Raw genomic sequence first — 27,820 nt, 5'->3', positions numbered from 1 at the left:
TTGAGCGTCTGTGTCTTCCTCCCGTCGACAACAATTGGTTCAGTTGGCAGAGACTTCTGTGGTGCTTCCATTCTGCTAATTTCCCTGTGGGAGTCAACATGTCACCATATGGTAGGTTTTACTTAATCAGTTTTCTGCCTGTCCTTACCAAGGTTGTAGAGAGAAACTGTTAAATGTAACTCATTTACCTGCAGTTATTGGTCTTTTTGGTTGTTTCTCTGTAGCATATTGTGATTGTGTTTTAAATATATCACTGACTCTCTGTAAGCATTTTTCTTACAAAGAGATGAATAATATCTGTGGAAGGCAGTTTGAGCTGCAAAAGGTAAAGTTCACTTCACGGTGGTGTTCTTAGAGGAGTAAGTCTTTAAAGGTGTACTTAACTAGAATATAGGTAAATTGTCCTAGGAGTCCATTTTCCAAGACTTTATTAGAAAGGTCAGGCCTGTTCTCGAATGTCATCTCCTAGCTATTGCTATTCTTAATCAGTTAATGGAGGATGAAATAAATCCCCACCCCTCAGCCCCGCAAAAAAAAAAAAAAAAAAAAGTCAAAGCCTCTTATAACACAGGAAGTCTGTAAGAATAGATTTAAAAAAAAATCTCATCTACATTTATATCAGGCCTAATATTTTATCTAAAAGTGTGTACACCTCCCTTGATGTCTTTTAAATACTTGTGTGTTTGTCCAAATGTTTCAAAAGATGCTCAGCTGATGAAATTGCAGGGATATTTGAAGGTTATCGTTTTTCATTTAATTTTTCTGAAGCATTTTTTATGAAATTGTTTTATGAGAAGCTATTTACCAAATACTACCAATGACTATTTTTTTTTTGCTAGTCATACATATTCAGCCATTCATCATTAGTGTATGGGTTCAAGAAGATGTAACTTGCTAAGCTCAGGATGACTGTTACCTATTAATTTTTTAGATCTATTACTTCCAAACATCTTCAGCATAATGAAGGAAGGTTGAAGGCTGTATTGAAAAACTTTAAAGCCTGCAAGATTTGGAGCATATAGCACTTTTATCATGTGGTAATCGTTAATATTAATGAATGTAAATGTTTCCACACCCTGGTCTCTAGTGTTCTCTTTGATGTTAATTACTTTGCAGTAGATCACATAAATCCAATCTTTGTGTCTGACAAGTAAGGGAATATGTCCTCTTAAATTAACTATGTCCCTTAGCAACATAGTAGGCCTTATTAGTTGATTAGTAACACACATTTTTTTTTGCTGTGTCTTCTACAGATATTTGTCCTTCTGTGTTTTTCTTAAAACTCTGAATTTGTTAATAAATTCAAGCAAAAATATATATACATACATGGGTATATTTCAGACACGTTAAAGTGGTATTTTTTTCTTCTTCTTACTAATGTGACACAGATAAAATGGACAGTATGTTCATTTGTTCCTGTCTCTGTTGTTCTCCATGATCCTGACATCCAGGAACTGTAATCTATCCTGAGCTGTCATCTGTTTTTTCATTCCTTTTAACAAAGACAGGCTAGCACACTATCCCCTTTTTAATTAAAAAAAAAAAAAAAAAAAAAAAAAAAAGCTATTGCTTTCTAAATAGTAACTTCCTTTAAATGTGTTTGTTTTTTTTCTGTTGAAATATAAGGAAAAACACACAAACGCGCGCGTGTGTGTGTATATATACATATATATATATATATAGTGGGTTTTTTTTACTTTGCAAAAGTGTCCTCTTTCCTTTGTTGGCTTCTTAAATAGATGCAGACGTATAGGAACTGAAAACTCAGCTGTAACAGTCTAGCTTTGCAGATATTGTCGAAGACCCTTAGTTGTCATGGTATTACCCACTGTTATTTTCCATAGGTGATATCTGGACCAAGTGCAAAGGTTCATCTTTGCCTTTTCGTCCTGTGATTTTTCACTCTTGGAATTGTGCAATGGCTATAGCTCTTTTAACACTGAAGGTGTTATTATATTAATTGCATCAATCTTCATGTATTTCAGTATATTTCTGACTGCTGAGGCATCATCTAAGCTCTATCAGAAATATTTTGCAGTATATTAAAAGGACTTTCCATCTTGCCAACCTGTATTTTTGAACTTTATGGGTTTCTAATAAGATGGATGCAGGTGAATATTGTTAAGGAAGAAAAGAAACTTTCAGACCTGTAACATGATCTATCTGTTGGAAGACTGTTTCATGGATCTCTTTATCTCTGCCCACAGAGGGCAAAACCTTTACAAAGGAAGCTACTGTTGCACTGCTTTTCTTCCAAAGGGGAAGTGTGTTCCCCCCAAAATGACCCTGAAATTCATGGCTGAATGTCTTGAGGAAAACACAAATGGATTTATTCCATTGAAGCTGATTGCAAACTGTTCAAATGTAGGAGCTGCTTATTTTTTTTTTTTTTTTGAGACTTTTGTTCATCTTATTCAGAAATGTGAAACCTGTAAAAGATCTACTTGTTTTTACAGATCAACAAGTTTAAGATCCTAAAGGATGGATTTTGTTCTCGAGTACAGCAAATCATCTCTAAGTTTCTGGAAGCCTTTTTTACACCTATGCATAAATGTTATGATGGTAGAATTTGATGCTGTCTTGTTTTGTTTTTAAAGCCTATTCATTTTAATTGCTGGTACTATTGTTGGTATGATTTGCTTCTGTAGCTGAGATCAATTTTGCATGACAGTCATTAAAAAAAAAGTTACATATAGGAAACTGTTAAAAGTAATTGTGAAAACAAGTTGATTAAATATAACACACTGCTGTAAAAACTGTAGTCTTTAAAAAAACAACTAAACAAAAATCACAGCTTCAGTTTATGCCATATTGATCTGTGGTCCTGCTCTTTATGTAGGAGTAAAAGTGCTATTGGCAGATATGGTTAATGTATGTAGATTCTTGGCAGATTTTATTCTAAAACCTCCAAAGCTTTCTTGTAATACTAAACTGTAAAGAATAGCTGCTTGAAATATCCTTCATTTCCCATGCATACTGAGTTTAAGTGCTTTTTAAAAATCCCTGCAAAATAATAAAAATTAAAAAAAAAAAAAAAAAAAAAGTCTTGCAATGTTAAAGCTTCAGTGGAAAAAAAATCTGACAGGTTACATTTCTTATATACTTTTGTGCTTCCTCTGAAAGAAAAACTTTCCCAAATGGTCAAAGCAGCGTACTGAATGTGACCAGTAATTTCATGTAAGCGTTTAAGTTCATAGCCCCCATCAGAATTCCTTGCTTGGGTATTGGATTCTTTGCAAAGGTATTTTCATTTCTGGCCACTATCTTTACGCTATTAAATGAATGTAAGTTGAGGGTGAGTTTATCTGCAAGGTCATAGTGAAACTTAAAACTTGATGTACAAAGTATACTTACCAAGGTTGGAACTAGAAGTAAACCGACAAAGAAAAGTATGTGGCCATGCTGATAGTTATAAATTAAGTGTCAAGGTTTCAAATCTGGGAAAGTATCATTAGAATTTATAAAGTTCTAGCTAAATAGTCCATTCTCCTCACTTCAGACATCTGTTATTGGTTATTGTTTGAGTGACCACCGTGTACATTATACAAAAAGGAATGTGTTTTTTGTAAGATCTCTGCTAATGTGGTAGATAAAATCCCAGCGTTTGATAGCAGTGCCAAAGGGCAAAGAGGTGCTGAACAATATTCCTCATCTTTACCATAACTTTCCTTCCTGGAAAAACAGGCTTTGACAGTGGGAAAATGAAGACAGAGATAAGGAGAGGCGGAAAGAAGCTTGGGAACTGAGAATGATATAGACCAGAACTGTGCTTCAGTGAGCAGGGGAAAAAAAGTCTTTTCTTACACTGATGGCACAAAAATATTTTTTGTTGTTGTTGATTACAAATCTGAGTTATACATCCTTGATATGGTAATAAATTAAAAGGACTTGCAAGTTAAGAAACAGTTGTCTTTCTTGGCATGTAATGTAGGCTGGCCCTGGTTTTCACTTCTCTGGCAACTGATCATTGTTTAAAGAAACATGCACTGTTCTTATTAAAGCAGAATGCTATGTTGCTCTTGATTTTTAAGATCTTTAAGTTTTGAGAATGTTTTTCAGAGGGGCAAAATTGGAACTGATGAAAACAATGCCTCTTGCAGGATATGAAGCAGCTGGCAGTGGTAGCTATCTTGTTTTTACTGTTTGTGGGCATTAAATTGCAATGCAGCAGGTAGCAATGCTTGTTGCTTGTAAATCATGTTTCTTTTACCCTTACAGAGCTAAGCAGATAGGTGCACGTTATGGACAATTAGTTGCACTGAGGATATAAGTCAGTCAGTTTTATTTTACAGTTTTAATAAGTTGCTGGATTGACATAGCCATGGCAGTTAACCAAGATTTAGCTCAGTTGACATCTTAGGTGCTCTTTATTAGCATATCTTAATTTACTGAGCTGCCTTCTTCTGTAAGTTTTTCTATAGCCTCCACCCATTTAGAAGATGCATTAAGGAGGGAGGTGTTGTGACCTTGGTAGGCATGAAGAAAGTCTTAAATGAAGAATTTAAAGTAATGGAAAATACCGTGAAGTGTTAGAAGACCTATGGCACTTCTTTATAATGTGCTTAATAATAGAGCAAAGCGCAAAATAATCTGTTATATGTAGAAATAAGTATCTTTAGCTAGAACATGATTAAAATAAAAAAGAGACCATTTTATGTGAGAATATTGTCTTAGAGACAGGAGATTTTTTTTTTCCAGTTGTTCGGTTTAACTGTAGGGGGAATCTGGGAGCTGAGTGAAGCAGAATCAGTATGAGAGAGGAGAAAGAGAGAGGGAATCATGCTCAGCCAGTGCTATGTGCACAGCAGGAGAGAGTACTAAGACATTTGTAGAGTTTTGCTATTTACTAAGATGTCATTAAAAGCTGAAATTTTTGAAGCAGAGACATTTACTTTGAAAATTCAGCTGTAAAAGAATCCATGGGTTTTAATGTAGTTTAGCAGATCTCATTCTTTCTGAACTTCCTCAGTTCCATGTTTTAAGCAATGCCTCATATGATAGGACTAGTAAATCTCTTAGATCAATGACTAACCCTTATAGTACACAGATTAGCATAAGCCCCATTAAGGTAGAATTAATGAATATGTATTTTTGTGTAGTACATTGGGGAAAAAAAATTGAAACACAGTTCGTAGAGCAAAGTCATGCATCACAGCCTACTGGCTTCTTTACAGGATCCAGTGAATGTAATGAACAGGGAAATCTGGTTGCTGTAACCCACTTATTTTCCCTGAATATGGTTGGCAAGGTGCTTCACTGAAGTTGCTATAAGTGAGCTAAAAAAGAAGTGAGCTATTAATCCTTAAATAGATTACCTGGCTAGCAGATAAAGGGAGAAGGAGCCGAACAGGGAACTCTGGGGCAGATGCTGTTTGTAGATCATCTGAAAAGGGAGCTGAATAGCAAAGACTTGCAATGAAGTGTTTGGAAAAAAAATCTCAGTATTTAGTGGCTGTACTATAAAATGACAGATGAATAAGTAAAGGTGATGTCTTGGGGTGAGGGAGAACAATTTTGCAGATGGATGCTGGGTCCTGAACAACTTATCACCACACGGGAGTGACTTAATCATCAGCTTAATTCACTGCAGTGTTTTAAAACACAAAGTAAGTTTTTGGAATTATTAGGAACAGAATGAAGGAAATGTAAGTTATACCATCGCCAAGCTGTGGTGCAAACTGAGGGCATGTCTACTTATACACTGTGTATGTTTATAGCTCTCCTTAGTGAAACTAAGAATTCCTAAGAGGTGTGGAACTTCTTCAATATAAGGAACAATTTATTACACTTCAGCCTGGAAGAGAGACAGCTGGAGGTGAGAATAATAGTGGTCTGTTAAGTTATGATGGCACCATGCATGGCGTTGTGTTCTAATTTAACAACTGAGGGCGTTAAATGAAACCATGGTAATTTTGAAATGAGCTAGGAGATATGGTTCCTCATGCATGTGAGATTGGTTTGTGGGACTATGTGCCCAAGAATGTTGTGGATGCAAAAAATTGAGTTTTACAAACTAGTTTGATAAATTCTGGGAGAAAACAATCACTGAGGACTTCTAAATACAAATACAGGCTGAAGAACCCTGCAACCTCATGTTACTGAGCATCTAATACATCTACTGAGGAAAGTGTTATTATTTGCTTATTTCTTTTATATCTGTAGACATATGCTAGCCACTGTCAAACACAGGATATGGTTCACTGTGGACCTCTGGATTGACCCAGTATAACTTTTTATATATTTAAAATCTACGTTTTGTTACATAAAATCAACACTATTTATCATTTTAAGTGATTTTAATGTTTTCCTTCTGTGTTAGGATTGCTGCTAATTAACACTGGAACTTGACTTTTATAAACAGAATTGTGGGAAATATTTCCCACATATTTCCAATTAGTAACATAATCCATGGGACATTTGGAAAAAAAAATGCTTTGAAATTTAAAACTTCAACTTTTTAAAAATGCATTTCTAAATATCCTTTTAAAAAAATGCATTTCCAGATACTGGTTGATATCCTAGGTACTGATAGCATTTTTAATATTACTAAGTTATGTCCTTTTTCTTTTTTGAAGCTACATATTTTTTAAGCTCAACAAAATAGAGAAGTTTTGAGACTAAATCAGTCTCTCCCCCCCCCCCCAAAAAAAAAAAAAAAGACTTGTCTAAAATCCTGTGAGCATGTTGTTTCTATTATACTTCATAATAGGTGAAAATGAGCAATGTGTTACCCAGATTCTCTGTACATTGTATTAAAATCAGTGTTTTCTCTTGTGTGTTCATTACCTAATTGACCACATGTGAATGAAATACCTATCAATGCGTTTAGTGTAAAAAAGAATTATAGAAACTGACAAAAACAGTTATAGATTATGCTATACTTCTGGAAAGTACTGAGTTTCCGTATTTCTGTGTTTATTCAATGTTTGTTTTCTTATTAAAAACATTCACATAGAGTTTAGATAATCTTTCCCCTAGTGGAGGAGACTCAAGTAGATTAACGAGTTTTTACAGACTTTTCAGAAAGTGGTAGGCACTCCTCCCAGCCCCAGCCGGAGAAACTGAGTTGTAGAAAGATAATTTTCAGGAGTCTTTGTTGTTGTTGTTTCAAATTCTTGATGTGCCTGTTAGGTGCATGTAAATACCCATGAATATATGTGTATCACTAATGCAGTGCACACCTGCCTTCAGGTGATGTTACTGAGCCCCTCCTGAAGGCCTAATGGCAGAGCACAGACGTACTTTGTCAGCTGCATCTGATTTAAGCTAAGACACAGTCACCTGCCACCTGCTTTTCATTGCTCTGCTCTCCTACCCGAGGTTGACACTTGGGTGTGCTAGGATCGATGTGTGAATAGACATTCCCTATTTGTTTCTATCAAAAGGTTCTGATTTAACTTAACCCTTTAAAACAGGTGTTGTATCAGAAGCAGTTTAGTTAGGGGTGTTAGCTGTGCCCATTCTGTCCCGAAATAGTAACTTAGGGCAGAAGCAAGGTGCAAGAAGCATGGGCAAGGAGGGGACAAATTGGGAAATGAGCAGCCTGTCTGGTGACAGCATGTCTGCCAGGAGTCTAGGGACCTTCTACCACTCATTCTTACTCATCAGTAACTCCTCAGTGTTCAATTATGGTAACATTTTAGATGTTTTTATAAACCAGGCATTGCTACTTATCTTTTTTCGTCATTTTTGTTTTTATTTATGCATAAAGTCTATTTATTATATGGTCTATTCAGTGGCAGATGAAAGCCTTTTTTACTGGAACACTCAGGAAAGAAAAATACATATTCCTTTGCTTCATAGCTGGTAATTTCTTGCAGTTTTTGCTGATCTGTTTCCATTTGGAGATACTGTGTATCCTCCATCCATTTGATTCTGCTTTTTCAGGGTAAGAGGTAGTGTCCCTTGTTTACTGTATGTTTGCAGATAGTGTTGATTATTTTGTTGACCTTTCCTATATTTCATGGTGACTAAATATGTTACCACTTGATTTAAGGGTTTTGTCCAAAGGAGGTGTCTTTTGTAATGTGCCATTTTCAGAAGTGAACCACTTCTTATTTGTTATGTTATTTCTGGAAAAGCTTTCATGCAGTTCTGAAACTTTCCTGGCTTAGTTTTATTTGAAAGACAAATTATTTTAAAATGCAGTAAAAAAAAAAAAAAAAAAAAAAAAAAAAAAGTTTTTTATGCACTTGGAAAATGTAACATTTCAACTACTTAAGCAAATTTAACAACATGAAGAAATCCTTTTAATTTGGCTTGCTAGTCCTTTTTGCAAATAAAAAATACTTTGGCTTTATGTATTTGTCTTAAAGCCTGAGCATGTGTAATCAATGTATCTTTAATCTGGTAAGTTATTTTGGCATCAGGATTTAACATCTGCAAATATTTTATATTGAAACATGGACTGCAGATGTTTGGTTTTCTGTTGCCTCCTGCTTCCCCCTCAAGTAGTTGCCTGCTGCGGTAGGTAACATCTTCATAAGAGGGAGGGAAGGAAGTAAATTTTAGTGCAGGTGAGACCTTGTCTCTTAGTATAAAAAGGAATCAGAGGCTTTGTGAAATAGTTGCAAAGTTAGGGAACGTGGAATGATTTCCTGCTTGGGTCCTGCCCTCGCTTCCCTGTTCTGTTTTTATGAGAAGGAAGTCAGCCCATCCCTGCAGCTGTTGTACAATGTGCTCGAGAAATATCTTACGGGATGCATCATGTGCTTGGGAGCTGCTGCTCCCTTCATCTTAGTAACGTGTGTGCTACCTTCCCAAACAAACACTGTACTTTTGCTCTTTTATCTCCTGTTCACTTTACAAGAATTATGTAAGTAGTGTTTTACATGGTACCCAGTGTCTGGATTGATCTCGCACAGTTTACATCAAAAGATATTTGAGATGGTGTCTTTTTACTTTAATTTTTATTGTACTTAATTTTCTTGTCATGACTAGAATATGCAGAAACTTGAAATCAGCTGGCAAATTACTAAGCTCCTTAGCCATCCTGCATGGCATATACTTAACAAATGCATCAGTAGCTTGCCAATACATATGTGAAAATCTTTTGTTATACTTCAAAGCTTGGCTTGTTATTATTAAAATACAGCACGTAAAGTGTATATTTAGAAAAGCTGTGAAAAATATTTAACAAGTTAAATGTCTGAAACAGGCACTTAGCTATTTTTAATTGCTGGCTGTAATTTCTCTAGAAAATTATACGGTCACTTTACCGTTCACAATTTCTAGGTTAGTCACCCTCCTGTTTCTTAGCAAGCCTCTAATAAGCAAACCCTTTAATATGTTGTGAAACTCCAATCATTCTAGTTATTTTAACCAATCACTAGACCTGTGTTGGTTAGAAATAGCTAATTTGAAATTCAATTTAGTTACTATGTTGAAGTGTGGTAGAAGTTGGTAATGAACTACATGTATCTATGATCTACAGTGCTGAAATCAGAGGAAACAATGGTCGTTGTGTTACGTCAATGCTTAATATGATGATACCTTCTACTCTTTTATCTGATCATCAATACAAAATGAATGAATTCAGCTATGCAGAGCTCTTCGTATAGGGTACTTGCTAGATCCTTTATCTTTTCCTGAGTAATAACCTAAATCCCGGCATTGACTTTGTAGAACCACAAAGGATGTGCCAAATTCTAGTTCAGTACTGCAGTGACACAGCCATTCTCATCGTTAGTTGCTTTCATAACACCAAAGTTGTATCGTCAATAATACCTTAGGGTGAGAGCTAGCAAGGTAGCTCTCACCTTATCTGCACCTGCTTACCAAAGATCAACTGATACACAGTAATGTGCTATCCTATGTCACCCTATTGATTTGTCCAAGCCCTAAACAACGTCCTTAATATTTACAGATAAAAAATAATTTCACGTAGATTAACTGTGAACTTGTTCAGCTATCCAGTTACCAAGGGGTCCCATGCCCCCCTCCCAGTAAAGCAGTGTCAGAAATGCAGGTTGCTGCAGAGATGAGTACTTCGTCGTGGCCTGCTAGCTATGATTCTAAAGATGCCGGACTATTTATAATGCTATTTCACGACAAAAGGGTGAAAGCAGCTTGTTGGAATCTCAAATTATCTTTCTATTATCTTGAACAAATACTATGCTGCTATTTCTGTTTTTCTGGATCAGTTCTGCCACAGGCAGGGACATGGTATATATTCTTTCAAAACAATGTTGAGATTGCGCTGTTACTTGGAGACTTTGCCCTGAGGAAAAACTCACTTTTTGCAATTGTTTGAGCTCCAGCTACATGACTCTTTTCAATATGTGGGCTACAAAACCTCCTACAGAATCGGGACCAGACCAGCATAGATTGACAACCTAAATTAACCTTAATTCTCTCATGCAATTTAGGCCTCTTTTTCAACGTTGTACCTGATAGAGCAGTTCTCCAAGACCAGTTCAGATGTTTAGATTAAGTAATGACTGCTTAGCCTGACTTCGGATAATGAACTGAAGGGCTCTGTTTGCACTGAAATGTTTTTGCATTGCTTTTATATATATATATATATATATATATATATGTGTGTGTGTGTGCAAATGCTGTTGTTTTACCATGGCAAATACTTAGGGTGTTCTTGAAGGAGTTGTGCTAATTTACTCTTCTGATTTGGGTTGATCTCTCATAATTATGTGCTTTAACAACAGCATGTTAGTCCTTAATTTGAGAATCACCATTAAAATATACAACTCTATTATAATACACAGCTCCATCAGATTTGAAACTACTTAGATTTCTTTATGCTTTTCTAGCAGGCCACTGCTCCCAAAACCTTGATTTAAAGGCTTGTTCTCTGCTTACACCTCCATGGTGGCATGGGAACCCCTACACGTGGTCTCAGTACTGCTATTATAGCTCATTGATTGAATTTTCAGGTGCTTGTTTTTCCTTCACTAAAACACCAGCAGATTGAATCTTTGAGGATAGATCTTCAATAGAAGAATGCACTGAAATGCACAGTCATTGCTGTTGATTTGTTTTTTCGCTTTTTGGTGCAGAGTGATCCCACAGATTTTGAAAGCAAGGGATGAAGGAGATGTATGTGTTAGCTGGTCACCAGAATCCATCTTTAATCAATCTTTGTCAAAACTTTTTAAAACTCTCGTAAATAGGGTCCCATTTGAGATTTCCAAAGAGCAGTCTGGTTGTTTGCTGGACAGTCAGGAGACTGCAGTTAGCACACAGCCCAAGTGCCATAAAGTTTTCTGATTCACAGCAGAGCACACTCTGTGGGCACAGGTTTCTAGTTGCTCTTTTAGTTGTGCAGATCTTCCATCTCTTCCCCTTTTTGTGTTTCAGGATCCTGTAATCCAGTTCTGCAAGTAGTACAAGCAGCTGTGGATCCCCCTAGAATATAGCGAATAGAGCGGCTTTGAGCACATTTTGGGTCAGAACTCTTCTCAGAAGCATGAAGTATTTCCTAAAAACAACCAAAAAACAACCTCACAAGCTTTGCAAAATTTCCAGAACCAATAGATCATTATTTAGAAAAGAGAAAAGATCAAAAGCAGATGAATATTTACTTAATGGTTTCATTTATTAAATCTCAATCATTCCAAAGAATGGCCTTGCAATTTCTGATGTCAGGTGTCCCCAGATCTCCTCTGTTCCCATACAGGTGTAAGCAGCAGTGATGGCATACACAGCTGTCCTAAGCCATGTGTTTGTGCAGGTTGAGGCATTTGCTTGGAAAGTATATCCTATGCTTTGGGAAACTCTTTATATTGGTATGCATCATAGTACCCCATTGATACACTTATAAATGAAAGATGAATTAATTTTGTATAATGACAAATACAAAAACACGCCTGTGCTGTACTCTCACTTACTTAAATGATTTTTGTCTGCTGCTCTTCTTCCAGAAGAGAAAAAGTGTCAAAATACTGAAAATCATTTTTGGTGATGTGTAAACAAAAGTAAAACTTGTCACTTCCTTTGGAGTCAGAAAAGTAAAGGAGGAGAACAACTTTTTCTTCTAAGAAAAAATGGAAAAGGTGAAAATAGCATCCATATATTGCCGTGATATATTTGGCAGAGACCAGTGCAATACTTAATTATACTTAACACAGTAGATTTTAGAACTGATGTAATTGAACTTGGAACATTTGATTCTAGAAAGAATTTGGAAAGAATGGAATACATTAAGAATATTTTTCTGGTTATTATAAGAGAAGATTATAATCTCAAGCTTCTTACCATTTATTTTCACAGTATCTCTTAGCCATGCTTTTGCCACCTAGAGACTGTTGATATGCTCTGTCTGTGATGTCCTTGGTAGCCATTTCCAGCCTTGTGATGTGTTTTGGTGGTCATCAGGGTCTAGTCTAATTATTTTTTAAACTATTGACATAATCTGAATATGAAATAAAATTATCTCTGTATCCAGATACCTCAACTTTCTGGGAAGTTAAAAAGATGAGGAAGACTCCCTGTATTCTTAGCCTGGAGAATTGGAAGTTTTACTGCGTAGGACATGCTTCTCTACAAGTGGAACTGAGAAATGCGCTTCAAAATTGCTTTTAATTAAAATTGATTATAAACAAAGCAAGGCTTATAGGGAATGATACTGTCTTGCTCTAGACCAATTAATGTAACAAATTCCTTGAGCTTCTGGGACTACAAAAACCACTCTGATGTGAAGCAGAGGCACAAAGCACAGGCTAACTGCTAGCCTTAGGCTGATGGTGTCACCTATGTTTGCAGCTGTCCTGGAAAGGGGAAGCATGTGTGACAGTTGCAGCCAGGCTCCCTCCCTCTCGCTCCCAAAGGCTAGCCAAAGACTGTATGTTTGCTTTTTAACCAGGCATCAATTAATCCTGACCTCTGGCCCGCATCTGTAAAATAATTACAGAAATGGGAAATGCTAATGTGTCTTGGGAGGCTGGCTCTCCGTTCCTGTCTGGACTAATACGGTAGAGTACATTTGGAATGATGTAGCTGAGCATAAAATCAGCATGCATCCCAAATATTTTGTTTATAATGACTGTTTTTAGGTTATTAAAAGCAATCCAATTTCAAGAAATAAGAGCCCTGATGTATGGAGCAGTTTTACTGTGAAGATGAGCGTGGCAATGAGTATCTGCTTGGGTTTATCTACTTGTAATCCATCTAATATCTGATTATCCCAGGCCATGGTTTTAACAGGTTATGAGAAGATGGCTTTCCTTGACAGAGTTACCACTTTGCATGGGTATTCATTCAGTTTACATTACGTGCCTGGTTATCTTTTCCATTTGCAGAATCTATGAAGTGTTTGATGTATTTGTATAAACAGTTTGATTCCAGAAAATATGTTCTAAATTAAATGCCATTGCTGTACAACGGTACACTGACAACGTTCTGAGACAATTTAAAACCCTATGTTTAATAACAATGAATGATATTAGACTGTTATGGTGAGTACATTAACATCAGCAAAATCAGCTTGTGAAAATGAAGAGTCTTGAATTCCAGAATTATAGAGGATATCAAATTGACACATGTGTTTCTGTCTTTAATTTTACAGTAAAATGTTATTCTAGTGATTCTTGACATAAGTGTTTCTTAAAAAATCAGGTGTTCAGGCCTCAGTTTTGAGAACTGCATCTCAAAATCATTTCCAGTGCAAATTTTGAGATACGTTGAAAATAAAATGAAATAAAAACATTTTTTTTTTTTTAATTATTAGTTTGCCTTTGAGTTTACATGACATAAGGGTAGTGAGTTGCTTCTTGCAGCCACAATGACTGGAAATGCTGCATTTTCTCCAAAATAAAAGCTAGTATTTTCAGGGAATTATGTCTTCAGAGTAAAAATAAAAATTATTTAGAAAGCTTTATAAGAACACCAGATCGATTAACATAAACACTGTACATCTTTCTTCCCATTTCCTCAATTCTCCAGTTATTTTGTATTGAAATTTAGTCTGTACAGGGAACTCTTCCTTTGTGCTGGAGCAGCCAAAACTGTATTGAGCTGCTTAGTGTAAATATCATCTGTAAAGCTGTATCATGTGGAGAAGTGTTGAGTATAAACAAAGGTGTAGGGTACAAAGTGCTTTGTATAAAGTCAGCGTGCAAAGGCATCTGTGTAGGAGCTTTGTATCATGTTCAGGGCTTAGGAGAAATAGCAGTTAACAAGACCCAGCAAGATCTGTGCTTATACTCTTACTCCCCTTACTCCTTTTTGGCTGGGGCTGTTATGATTCCTTGTGTCTAAAGCTCCTCTACCTGAGTGGGGAAACAGTTGGGTTTTTGATGTTGACATACTTCCAGATATGGTGTCCACAAGAAGAGTACTCCAAAACTCCAAGGGATAGAAGTCTTCCATTAAGAAAACTCATCTATTCCAAAATTTACATGCTACTCTTGCATATTTGGTTTTCTTTGAAGTATTACAAATGTTTGGTCAGTTTCTAATGTTTTAAGATAACTTGGAACTCTTTCAGCATATTGTTTGAAATATGATTATTTTCTGTTTTCAAGTAGTTTCAAGATTGGCAAATGAAACAAATGTTGCGATTCAAAGGAAAAATGACAAACATTCTCACTGAAAACATGTCTTTGCTGGCATGTGTATGCGTATACATCTACATACGTCAGCATCTGTATCTATTGGGTAAATAAAATTTCTGCAGTCAATACCAAATCATGTAAGTTAACATCTAGCATTAGATAACTGAATTTTTCTTGATGTATCAAGTACTTGTTTGTTGTAGTAAGTGCCAAACCGTGAATAACGTACTGCCCTTTTCTTCCTATAATATGCAGTAGCTGTTAACTTTGATGTTCAGTAGTCAACTCAAAAGTTTGCTGGAGCTAACTAATGATTCACCAGAGATTTTTGAGAGAGATTTTGCCATCAATTTAAAGCTGGGAGAGGTCTGCTATTGCAGCCATCTGGTAATTCTTGGGTCTCTGGAGAAAAGAGAAGCCTTTTGATAAAACAGATCAAAGCATTCTGGTCTTTCAGTGCCTGATACCTATAAGTAACTTAGAACTGATTTCAAAATGCCAGCCTCATTTGCTAAACTCTCGCATTCTAGTTATGACACAATATTGATCGAGCATTATATTTTTAAAAATATTTGAATAATTATTTACATTATTCTGTTCATAGATAATTAAGTGAACTTAGTTACCTAAGTGATTTGTAATCTCAGAAATATCTAATTTACTGGCTGTGCTGTCATGATTAGTAAGGATCATGCTTCAATCCTGTTGCTTTTTGTCTGTGCTAACCACACAGGTAAGGAGACTCCCAAAGGCTGTTCTTTTGCTATACCACAAGCCCAAGATGTACATGTGCCTTTCGGATTGTAGGTCATGTTCAACTGTCCTGTAAGAATAAGTACCACATTATTTCTAGAAATAGTTGTGTTAGCACTTGGAGTTCTAGCGCGGGCTATGCAGATGTTTGGCAGTGTAGAGCAAATACAGAGACTTAGGACAGGAATGAATGCCGCGACCTCCCTTTGAAATGAGACCAGTCTCACTCTGGATTGTACATACACATTTGAGACTTGTCTGGTATCTGGATGCTGTTTCTATTCCATGAGACATTCCAGATGTGCAATTGCCATGACCACATATGTCCGGTCTTCTCAAAGACAGTTTGTTGCAGCACGACAGTGGCACAAGCAGCCAAAAGAGAATGGTGATGTTGGCTCTTACCTTGCAAGTTGTTTACTTCAAGGACGAATGAGATTTGGTGCTGTAGTACAGTAGAAGAAAGGGAATGCTTTGGCTTACAACGTACTGTACTTCTGCATGTGAAATGAGGCATTATTCTTTTGGGAGGGTGCAGTAGGTCTAAGGAGATGTGTTTGCACCCGATACACTGACAACCGGAAATAATTAAGTCTTGTATGTTGCTGTCCTCAATTAAGGCCTATTAAGGAATTTTAGAAATAATTAACATGACTTGGGATATAGCCTGCATCATCCTAGCAATTTCATATCACAGTAATTAACAAGTTAGTCTTGTTATCATTTAACCATTCAAAGTATTGGCTAAATGACAGATGCCAATGAATATTCTTCAAACATGCTGTTCCTTTTATTAGGTAATTTGGAAAGAGGAAAAGACTTCTAAAGAGGGTGAGGTTTTAAAGAATTACTAATTTTAGGATAGCTAATATAGTACTAAATTATCAGAAAATATAATGATGGGGATGTGGTGAGGAAATTGTTTATTTTTCATGTGGTAAATTTTGCCTGAACTCAGATTTTGAAGTGGCCTATAGGTTGAAGAAAGTTCAGTGTGCTTGTGCTTGCTCTTATTGTTTAAATGTTTTAGTTAACTACCCATGATGTGTCTGGCACCCTTATTTCTCATTAAATCCACAGACAATGATGGTAAATCTTTAATTCTGTACTTTATAACCTTCCACGAGCTTTTATATGATGCCTACTGTATTGCTGAATCAGATGCATATGCTTACCTGATTGTTTACTTCCTTCTCTGCTTGATATTTGCTTCCTAGCAGCTACAGTTGAACCTTTTTTTTCTCTCTCTCTTTTTTTTTTTTTTTTTTCTCCTCCAGTGTGGGAACTTTGCTGTTTTGGTGGATGTTCATATTTTGCCTCAAGGCTCCAGTAAAGACACCAGCTGGTTTTCAGATCACGAGAAAGAGGTACAATAAATATCAATTCTACTTCAAAGGCATGTGGTTGCAGGGAAAAACTTGGATCACATAGAACTGTTCAGACTTTTTCAGTGTTATGTTGAGAATATTGCTAGTTATACCTAACTGTGAACGGTTGCTGTGGGACCCCTAAGTGTGCTTTTTGGGTCACTAATGACCACTTTCTATTTACCTTTTAATTTTTAAACTCTGTGTGTGTGTGCGCATATGGTTTTGATTTTTCTGTCTTAAATAACTTCATTTTTAAAAACATACCTCTCATGGTATATTTCTCTTTTGTAAACTATCCTGAGTGATGAAAAATGGATTTTGACAGGTATCGTTTCTGCAGGGCTTGTTAGTGAAATATCTGTTAATTGCTTTGCCTCATTTTGAGAAGTTTTTTTTTTATTATTATTTAGAGAGCAAGTGCAAGAAAATACAATGAATATGCATGATAAAGTGCTGTAGAACCACTGTGTCTTCTTAAAAGAGATTGCCAATCTTTATTTTTAAATGTATCATTTAAAAATCTCGAAAGCGGCTGAAATCTTGGAAAATCAGAGCATCAGTGACCAGCAAAATTAGGAGTGTAGCTTTCATCAGACTCTGTGATTTCTGTTAGAATCTTGTGATGAGTTCCTGGCTGGAGTTTTCCCCTATTTCAGGCTGTGTGGGAACTTGAGAAGTTCCCTATTGAAAATGAATGCAAGACATGTTTCAAATGCCTGTGGACTTTCCCGCAAGTCTCTGTTACGGTAATTTTCAGCAGATAGCTTTCCTAATAATGGCATAATTAACTTGTCACTACAGAACATCCCTGTATGTCTTAAAGTAATGTGTTCAAATAAAAATAAAAGAAACAATAAATTAGTATCCCGAGGGAGTGAAAGCAGAATACTTAATGGTATGTGGTCTGTCTGATTTGTGCTTTAATAACCAGAAAAAGAAGAAAATAGGGGAAATCTTTTATATTTCTTTCTTTTGACTACATTAATACTCATTACTGCTTCTATTTATAACCAGTTTTACTATCTTGGTTATGACTTTTATGTGTTTTCAAAATGTATTCTGTATGATTGCCAAAACAAAAGATATGAATTTCAGGAAATTAGGTCATGATTGATTTAATAAAGAGGCATGACAGGGCAGCATTCATTACATTTCTGCGACTGCATATTTTGAGCAAAGTATGAAGGTTGCATATTTTCAGCAACCAAGACGTGTGATTCCAATAGCTTCACAGTTTGCTCACTGAAAGTCTTATACTGAGTGTTTGTTAGACTGGGAAGGAAAAGGTCAGATTACGTCTATATAGGCTTTTTTTTTTTTTTTTTTTGAGAGAGAGCTTTCAGATTTTCATGTCAACATTTATTTTTGTTTTTTAATTTCCAGACTTTGGAAACAACAAAGCCCACTAATGGTAGTACAGCCTGGTTTGTCCGCCTGTCTGATGAACTGTGGGGAAAATGAGGCAAACTGTGCCTCTTAGGCCCCCTGTAACACAAACACGACTTGATGGCTGCTCTTTACGGGATACGGGGCTGGGTGGAAGGATGTAACGTGGGTGCTGCAGAAAAGGGCTGGGCATGCCTCTGCCAGCCCTGTGATTCAGGCTGGAGGGAGGAAGCGGTGCTGGCCTCTCATGCCAGCTCCTGCTGGAGCAGGACTTGAGTAGAGCAGCCTGGGAACTGCACGAGGGTGGTGTAAGAAGACGCGGTGCACGCTGTCTGGCTGGGCGTTCCACAGACCACAGCCTGCACGCTGCTGTCACGCGTGGTGTTTGTGGAGTCACTCTGGGACTGCCAAGTGCAAACACTGCTGGGTGCAAATCGATAATCTGAGGTGTTTGCAGAGCTTTTCTGTCTTTCTGTTCTCCTGCCCTTTCTAATTTCCCTGCCCTTTATGTCCTCCTTCTTTTCCTGTAGAATATCAGTCAAAGTTTTAGATTTGTACTTCAAGAAATGTTTCTTTTTTTTAGACAGATTTCCTTTCACATCATTGCTATGATCATATATATGATCATATCATATGCATGCAGAAGGTCTAAGTCACGAGTTCTTTTTAGCGGTGGAAAATAACCAAGAGAGGGTTGTCTTGAAAACTGCTCCTGTTTATACTTTTTAAAATATAAGTCAATGTAGTTCCTTGTGGAGAGCCATTTAAGTAATATTTCCAGAGGCATAACTAAAATAAATGTTTTTCATGTAAATTAAGGAAGCGCATGCTCATCTTTTTGTTGCAGAAGGAACCAAATACAAACTATTTCCGCTGCTTTCTAGACTTTTTCATTCTGACCTGAATGCATAGTCCTGCTTAAGGAATGTGTAATGAGATCGCTTTAATGAGTTAAACAGAAGAATAAGTAGATACTATATTTTATAATTGTATTTTTCAAGCAGAAAGGAAAAAGTATTTCAAACTGTAAGGAGAAAATACTGTTTGTGGTTGACCAATATATGAATGTTGCTTTCATTTAGAGCAGTATGTTAAAAATGCTGTTGCTCTGCATACTTTCTAGATTAATCAAAAATAAATTTCAAGCCAACATATTTTATTTTAGATGGTACTAATATAATTTTGTCTGTTTTCCAAACACTATATAGAGGTAAAATATCTTTGTATGCCACAAAGTACAATTTCTTTGAGCACGTAGTTGCACACAAATAAAAATGAGAACACTGAAGAAAAAGGCTCAACTGTGTGGATGTCTAAATCTGTTTTTGTTTGTTTGTTTGTTTGTTTGTTTTCCTAGTATTTGAGAGAGTAATTTTTTGCTTTTATTTCAAGGTGTGTTTTTTTTTTTCTATGGTTTTTCTGGGTGAAGAATAACTTGGGTGAAAGATTTCTTCTTTCTGAGTTGTATATGTTTTTATGCTTTCCTTTGCTGAAGGAAGCATGAAAGATATGAATGATTGTGGTTAGGAAGAGAAAAATCAAAATGTATTGGAGAAATTACATTACTGTGACCAAGTTAGCTCTAGGTCTTTCCTTCCAAATTTGCACTGAATTGAACTGAAATATCTGTTGTGGTTTATAAGGATTTTTACAGTCTATGCTAACAATTGGTGGCAGTATTTTTACTAATATTTTTCTTAATTTCTAATGTTATCATACACTTACGTATTTTTTCCTACTTCACATGCAAGTGAATTTAATTTGCTGTTCAAATATGAATATTTTACTGTCATAATGTATTTAATCTGCCTAGTAAGAACATTAACAGCTTTCTATAAATAATTGACATTGTATCATGTGCTCTTATCTGAATAAAAATGTATTTCCTCTCTTATTATTCAGAATATATAGCAAGATTGTTTGATTTTTTTTTTTCTTTCATTCCGATGCATTTCCTTAATCATCTGCTTCTCAACTCTATTTAATACCTCAGTATCTGACTGCAGATAATGTTTTTAGGTTTTGTGTTTGAGTGATTTCATACTGATTTCTGTTATGTGTCTGTGGGCATTTGTGGAAGCTTAGATGTGACTAGGCAAATGGTTACTCTTTCAGGAGGTCTGCATGCTCCTGGAAGAGGTTGTTGCTTCGAGGGTCAAGCACTACTTGGAAGCGCCTAAACAACGTGGTCAGTGGAAATCAATGGAACATGCATCATCTGCTCCTTTGTTTATTACAGGTAAAATCAGTGATATATTTTATAGTAAAATAAGGTAAAATATGGTGGAAACTGTTGTTCATTTTTTTTTTTAATGAAAAACTTGCAATCAGGAAATATAGTAAAGCCAAAATATCTTTTTTTGGGGGGTGTAAAGTAACTTCGACCATGTTAAAACTCAGTAGGTTTTAATTTTTCTATACATCATTTAAAAAAAAAACATACCACTTGTACTATTAGTATGAAGGGCTGTCATTAAGCAGAATAAACGGTATAATCCTGGGTCTTGTAAAACTAATGGAAATCTGTTTTGTGAAGTTGGGCATTTACTTGAACACTTCTTATTTTAGAAATAATATTTTTCCTTCTCTTTCCTCTTGCAACATATTAGTTCATAAAAAGTTGCTATGATGTGATAAATGGCATTTGTCAATTCATCTGTGTTCCTGCAGATTTCTGTGACCTTGGAATGCTTTGGAGGGAATGATTACTGTGCAGGAAAAAAACAAACAAACAACAAAAAAAAAACAGTTGTAAGAACATTCACCCAACTGCAAGAATGTTGTTGGATTTGTGTGTGTGTAAGGGTGGTGAGACTAAAATATGCAATTTCAGTACATACATTTCACATCTAAAAATAGCAATTACTCTAACTTGTGTTCTTATGTGAGGACCTAATGCCTTGCCAGTGTTTGTTTAATGTTATTTTGCTAGCTGTTTTTGTCATTGTGGTGGGTTTTACAGATGATAGGCTTATCTAGTGTTACACCTCAAAATCAATCTTTTTTTAAACACTTCTTAGGAAATAATGACTTTTGTTTATTACCAGTCTGGAGCATATTATAAACTTGTGACAGTAAAGAGTCCCTGTGTGTTTCTAGTTCCGAATGAACAAATAGAATTTTCTTATAGTGAAAGCAGGCCATTACAAAGGGTGAGATCGGAAGTTCTGAGAAGATTTTTTGAGGTTTTTCTGTATTTTCTTTTACTGAGCGATTTTTCATTGTTTATTTTTTAAGTTTCCTGTCTCAGTAAAAAATATGTTTTCAAAACCAATGATTTTGTAAGATAAAACTGCCAGACAGGCTGATTGTTTTTATATATGCAGACATATGCACTAATTTGAGGGAGTTCTTGAGATTTGAAGGTTCTGTATTTTCTTGTATAGCACGAACTTTTCAGTCAAAATACTTGTATGCTGCCCCACAGTTGTGAACTGATCTTCTGCCTGGTTCTTTCCCTTATTTCCTGAAAATGAAGAGCTTAAGGTCATCAGTAATATCTGTGACAGTTTTAGATTAAAGAATATTTACTTTGGATGAGGCAGAATTACTGTTCCCTGAGTTTTCTGCAGTTAATCTTGCCATCATTAATTAACGCTAAAAAAAAAAAAAAAAAAAAAAAAAAAAAAGGAAAAATAAAGAAAGAAAACAGTCTGTGATAACGAACATTCATGTTGAACTTAATTTCCAAATCTCTTTCCTCTTCCATCAGCCTGCTTTGCTCAGGGCTGTAATTTGTAAGAAAGGTGTGCTTTGTTCACGTCCAAGAATCAAGTTTATTCATGTTACATTCAAGTCTATTCTTACCTGAGAAGGAAATAACAGAATAGTAGGTGGGTGTTCACCAGAGCAACAGGGACCTACCTCTGAGGGTCTGACCCTTTTAGGTGAGCCATGTTTAACTCTGTCAGTTATCATCACTCAAACGTGGCTTCAGAAACTCTGGTCTGTTACCTTCCTCTCTAGGTTCACAGTTTCTGTTGGTGGGGTACAAAGATATATTTTTGCTTTTTTCCCAAACAGAGGAAGTGCAAGATAGCTGGCCAGTGTTCATCTTGACAGTGTTTTGTAGTATACAAAGAAATGTTCAAGCTCGATATGTGGCTAACTACATATGCGTTCTGTAGCTGCTGGTGGTGAAATAAATGTTGAAGCTTGCAGTTACTGTTGTATTTGGAGGTTTTAAAAAGTGTTTTAGTTCTTCAAACTGAATTGTTTTCTTTTGTTCCAAGTCATGCAAGCCTGGGTGTAGAGATTCACTGCTGTGGCAAGGAAGAGGGGATGTGTGGCAAGCACTAAGATGTGTATTAGTTGGTTATTTACTGCTTCAAGTATCACAGCTGAGCACCCCACTCTTGTTTGAACTTGCATTGTTTCAGATCAATTTTAAGTAGTTTGTTCTCCACGTTGCAGGATGTATTCAAAAGTTATTAGAACCAGAATTATTAGACCAATATTAAGCCTGAAAGCTTACTATCAAAGCATGTTATATTCTGATTTTCCTCAGAAATAGAAACAAAGCTACCTTACTTGAAGTAGCAGATCTGGTTCTGCTTTCTAGATCTGTAGAGCAGACTGTTAAATTGGCTACCGTTAATATTTTGAAGAGATTTTTTTCAGCTACCACAATTTCTTTTAAATATTAATATTTTATTATGTTAAAATTATTTAATACCACCTTTCAGTTTGGTGGCACAGAATGTAAATATCTGTGCGTGTTACTTGTTAATTTACATTTCTTTTTCATTTAAGTTACACCCACACAGCAGTATGTGGTGGGTCGCATACCATCCCATTAGGAAATCTGTGGGTGTTACACATAGGAGAAGAAAGAAAGAAAGAATGGAAAAATGAGAGAAAGTAGCCAAGACAAGCAAGTTCTTCCTATTCTTTCTTCTGTCTGAACAATTTCCCCACCCCTCCCAAATGGCCAGTATGAACAATTTGCCAAAGTAAGCTTTAATTTAGTCTTTGGACATAGGCTTTGGTATAAACTCTCAGTTTCCTGTGTTTAATTGATGTCCAAACGTGTTTGATTTTGATTTGTTTTATTTTTTAAGAGAAACTTTAGATGAGGTAGGTTTATGAAGATTTAACTTTGCCTGCATCCAATCTGCACGGACAAAATCGTGCATTGACCACGTGGTTTGCTTGCACTATTTTCGATGAACATAAGTCAACCAATAATAATAATATCAATAGGCCCTGTATTAGTGAATTTTGAAAAAAAAGCATCTACTTCACTTTACAATTGTATAAGCTTTAAAATTAGAACTGTTGTTTATGTGTGTGTATGTATGCTGTACATTTTCAGTTCACAGCAATTGCGCTGCTCAGTAATGCATGGTTGTTTCTAGTGATGGTGCCAAGCATCTTAGTGTGTCATGATGCTTACTTAGATACAGAAAGGCTGTAGTCCTAAGCAGCCTAAAAGCAAAGCCTGGTTTTTCATGTTCCACAGAAAGTAGTTCTTTCTGAGTAAGAGCAATAAGAATTAAATAATTGCTGCTCAAAAAGAGATCCAAGTAGAGATGGTAAATATATAGGAGCATGACAAAGGCAGGACTGTGAAAATTAAGGAAGAAGGCAAAGTTTACATGTGCACAGAGTAAATATAGAGGAAGATGTGTAAAGCAAATATGGCTGGTAGAAATCTCTACCTTAGAAATGGGAGGAAGGAAGGAGATACCTTGTACAGACCTCCTCCTTCCCCCTATTCAGGGAGAAGGCTCACTATGTTTACCCTACAAGTCATTTTCAGATCTTTTCTCATTCCTTCTCTAGCATCCTTCTTGTTTTTCTTGGCTTGATTGTGGAACATTTTTGCTCTGATTTCAGATCTTTTTATTGTAGTCTATTCTGCTGTGAAAATAATTAGGCAGCATGCTGTCACATGGCACAGAGAGATCACAGATTGATTTTATCTGCATTTTTTTGTATTATTGTGTTTTTATAAGAAAATTGGGCTAATTGTGATCGTGTTTTCTGTCTGTCTGTTCCCCTGTCCATCTTTTTCCTCCAATTACTTCTCCTAAATGTGATTGAACTTTACAAACTGGTAAGAATCTTAGACGTTACATTTATCAGCCGTTAACGTCCGATAAGCTTACTGAAATGACAAACTGGAAGAAGTGAAAGTGCTATTATGAATAGTTCAGCCTTACAAAGATCCAGAGTCAAAGTTCACAGCTTATTAAATATTTAAAAAATGGATAAGGCTCCATTTCATAAGAAAATGGATTTCATTTGTCCTATTGCTCATGAAACTGTTTCTTTGGCTCCTGTAAACTAACAAAAATATACAATAAATCATGATGGTTCCAAACTGTTCTGACCTCGCATTTTCCTTACGAGTGTTAACTGTCACTATACAATATGAAATGTAGATGTTCATAGGGTATGTTCCCTGTTACAGTCTTCTAGCATCACAAATGATTTAAAGTATTCCCACCCTCCTAGCTGTTAACTCTTATTCTTCTGTTGTGAAATAATCTTTCATTTGTTTTTAACAAGACTTTTTTTCGTCTGTCTTCCTTAAAGAGGAACTCCACAAAAACTTGATGGGCGTAACTGCAGGGAGAATAAGCTTTGTCAGAAAAGCTACCACAGGGACTGTGGAGGATAGAAATCTTTTGAATGAACTTTGATGTTTGCAGTTGCACATTTTGATTTCTCTCTCTCAAAAGAATTATACTGCAGCTTCTTTACAATGGAGTAATTTATGATTTGTGGCCCAGTCCTGCAGATCTTTGTGAACTTTAAACTTCCATTCATCCCTCTGCGACAACAGAGGCTCATAGCTCTCTGAAGTATGCAGCAACTTATGCAATAACTTATGCAAAATGTTTTGATTAGTATTTTGTACTTAATATTTCCTGTGTTTGCTTTAGGTTTTTTTTTTGTTTTTTTTTTTTTTTTCAGCCAGCTAATGGGGAAGTAAAGGCATCTGTTTTTTCACTGGAATATGTCTTCTTCTAGAAGACAAAATTATATATCTGAATTTTCTGTTGTTGCAGGGAAGAGAGGATATGTAGCGAGAACACAAAAATATACTGATGTCCTGTTTAGGTGTTTTCTCTTTAGTGATTTTTCTCTTATCTTAGTTTTCAATGCAAAAGATTTGAGAAGAGCTCTGAGAAAGGCAATGGAGATGATTCCAGATAAGAAATGCAGTACAGGAAACATGGAAAGAACAGGTTGGTGTGCTAGGACTCCATCCAGCCCAGAAAGATAATAACTAGGGAGGACACAACAGGCCTACAGAATCACTTGTACGCTCCTCCTCTTCAAGTATGGGAAAAAATGGGCATAAAATGACGTTAGTTGAAGTCAAAGTAGCTAGCAGAACTGTGAAACTCTTCACCGAAGGATAATGGGGATGATAAAAGCTTGTGTTGAGCCCATGGGCTTTGACAAGAACATGAGAGAGGAATCCAGGAAGGGTACGGAGTTCACAGAAATTTCCTATGGCTCAGTAAAGTTTTGAGCTGAGAGTACTTGGAGGCCAGGAGAGTATTGGGGGAAATATTACGTGCAGTTTGCTCTTGTGTTTTGGTTTCCCATTGCATGCACTTCTCATGATGTTTAAATGCAAGGCATTAAGCTATATGGACTTTTGATCTTATCCAGTATGGCCTTTCTTATCAAACATCTCTGGAAAAAGCCTGCACTGTAAACAGAAAACTTATTAGTACATTGGAGGGGGTTGGTGTGCTTCAAAGACTGTCAGAGGAAGTTCTGGCTTTCTAGACTGAAGGATCTACATTTGTCTTTTTCCTGATACTGAACTGATATTTGCAGACTTTTAGCAATTGCTTTTGCAATTGCTATCACTGTCTTACATGGGACACTTGCAAGTGCAGCACTAGACAGGTTGAATTCTTTCTGCTTATTTTACTTATTCCCTTGTGAAGTTATGGTCACAGATAGGAAATAAAATAGCATTTTATTTATTTTAAAGATATCCTATAATAAAGTGTTTTACATGCTTAATATTGAAAACAAATATATCATTTTCTTAAAACAATAGGAGAGTTGTTTAAGTTAGTGTATTTTTGTGAAAATTTGGCTTTAGTTTTGAAAACAGCTTTTACCTCAGACCTTTAATTTATACCTGCTTAATTCATTGTTTTTCTTTTACTTGCATCTTGATTCTTTTTCTTGTGTTTCCATACTTTTTTATTCATATTACAAAAATGACTGCTCTCTGTGCATGTGCACAAAGTCTGTGGTTGCATGCACAAACATGACAGCTACTATCTTTCTATCCATATCAAACATACAGGTCTTTCTGTAGCATCCAGCTAGATCTGCATTGTAATTTTGCTGTTACAACCTCCGTTTATGCAAACACATGTATATATTTATACACACCCAAATTTCATTTTTTGGAGTTTTAGTTGTATAGCTAGACATAGAGTCAGTACCCATTAATTGTGTATTTGCAAAGTGGAATTATGTCTCCCCTTTAGTTTATCAGCACTAGCTAGAAGCTAATAGTCAATTTGCCTATCCAAAACATGCAGCATAGAATTAATTGTATCTAACTTTGCACATCTATACTGTAAACACCTACATCTGGTCTAGTGGTTTAAACTCTCTTCACAACTAATGGAAGTAGGTGGGCTCTTGTTGAGCACAATTCATCTGATACATATATTTAAAGTAGAATGTCAGGTGATGTGAATCATGTTCCAGAAGAGCTTGTTGCTATCAGTTAAAAATGGAGTGCAAAATGCTAGTCTGTAGATGTTGCAAGTTAGGCAAGGTGAACCTTACTTAAAATTTCTGCTTTACTTGGTTGCTACTCACTTGAGAGTATCAAAGTGATTCTCAACTAAGCCAGGGAATTACATAGTTACCTTTCAAAGATAACTTAGCATCCAGTGTTTTTGGAATCCACATGGGAGGATTTTGAAAATTGGTCCCTAAGCACTTGCCATTTCTTTGCTGCTTGATTCTTCTTTGCAACATCTGTTCCTTTTCAAAGTATTTTATTCTTTGCTTTGTATAGGTTTTAAAGCTTCTATCGTCACCTGGAAGCAGGAATTCAGAGGATAGGATGTCAGCGTTCAGCTTCTTTAGATGTGTTTAAACACTAGGTATGGTAGGAATGGATTTTAAAATGCTCAATGTAGAATTTTCTGAGGAATAAATTTGACTTTATTTTCTATCCTTTATGAACATGGCAAATTGGATTTCTCCTAGCAGCATTTCATAGATCCTGTGGTCTGCATTTAATTGATGCTCAAATGCCATGTTTCAGAATGTTTAAAAATATTGGAGAATACATTATTTGGTCAGTACAAGAAATCTGATTTTCATTTGCTGTCTGATCTTTAAAATCTATCTGTAGGATTGCTAGGAGCCTGTGCTGCCTGGAACATTGCACAGATGAAGTTCAAATGTCATCGTCTTCTAGCGAGGGCAGTGTGGCAATAATAAGTTCATTCTCCTGAAGTAAAGTGGTTGCAAATATCTGAACCTGGTCAGATTTTTGTTTGGCTAAGTTTTATTGTAGTATGAGTACGTTTGTAGGATTTCTATCCCCCACCCCCCCACACACACATTTGGATACGTAAGAGTGCACCTGTGCACTGGGTTCTGTTGTTTAGATGTATACCAGGCCTACCTATTATGCATTTTCAAAAATGTATATGCTGCGTGTCTTTACCTTCCTGTTGTGCTAGTTTTCTGTGCATAGATGGCGGTGACCACGTTTTGGATGTCTGTTAAATAGTGAAAATCTGTGCTACTGGGGCATAGATTCAATTTTGTAGACAGAAGTGGAATTGCTGAGATTTG

The 27,820-nt window shown here is 36.0% G+C and overlaps 1 protein-coding gene across 4 annotated transcripts in view; it reads left to right on the top strand.

The window, feature by feature from the left end:
• SLX4IP (SLX4 interacting protein) overlaps positions 1-27,820 on the top strand; it is a 104,304-nt gene that overhangs the window by 24,122 nt on the left and 52,362 nt on the right. For 3 of the 4 annotated variants that reach the window (XR_014690739.1, XR_014690740.1, XM_084512494.1), the window contains exons 4-5: positions 16,538-16,627; positions 20,132-20,255. Coding sequence is in view for 2 of the 4 variants with exons in the window: in XM_084512494.1 (XP_084368620.1) it covers positions 16,538-16,627; positions 20,132-20,255 (214 nt within the window). In the remaining 2 variants the exon portion in view is untranslated. The remainder of the gene's footprint in view (positions 1-16,537; positions 16,628-20,131; positions 20,256-27,820) is intronic. The other variant, XM_084512495.1, reaches the window with a different exon arrangement.

The sequence above is a fragment of the Aythya ferina genome (assembly GCF_964211825.1).
Source record: "Aythya ferina genome assembly, chromosome: 3".
Lineage (NCBI taxonomy): Eukaryota > Metazoa > Chordata > Aves > Anseriformes > Anatidae > Aythya > Aythya ferina.
Note: the sequence above shows the minus strand (reverse complement) of the source record. Positions and strands in the feature narration are given on the sequence as shown.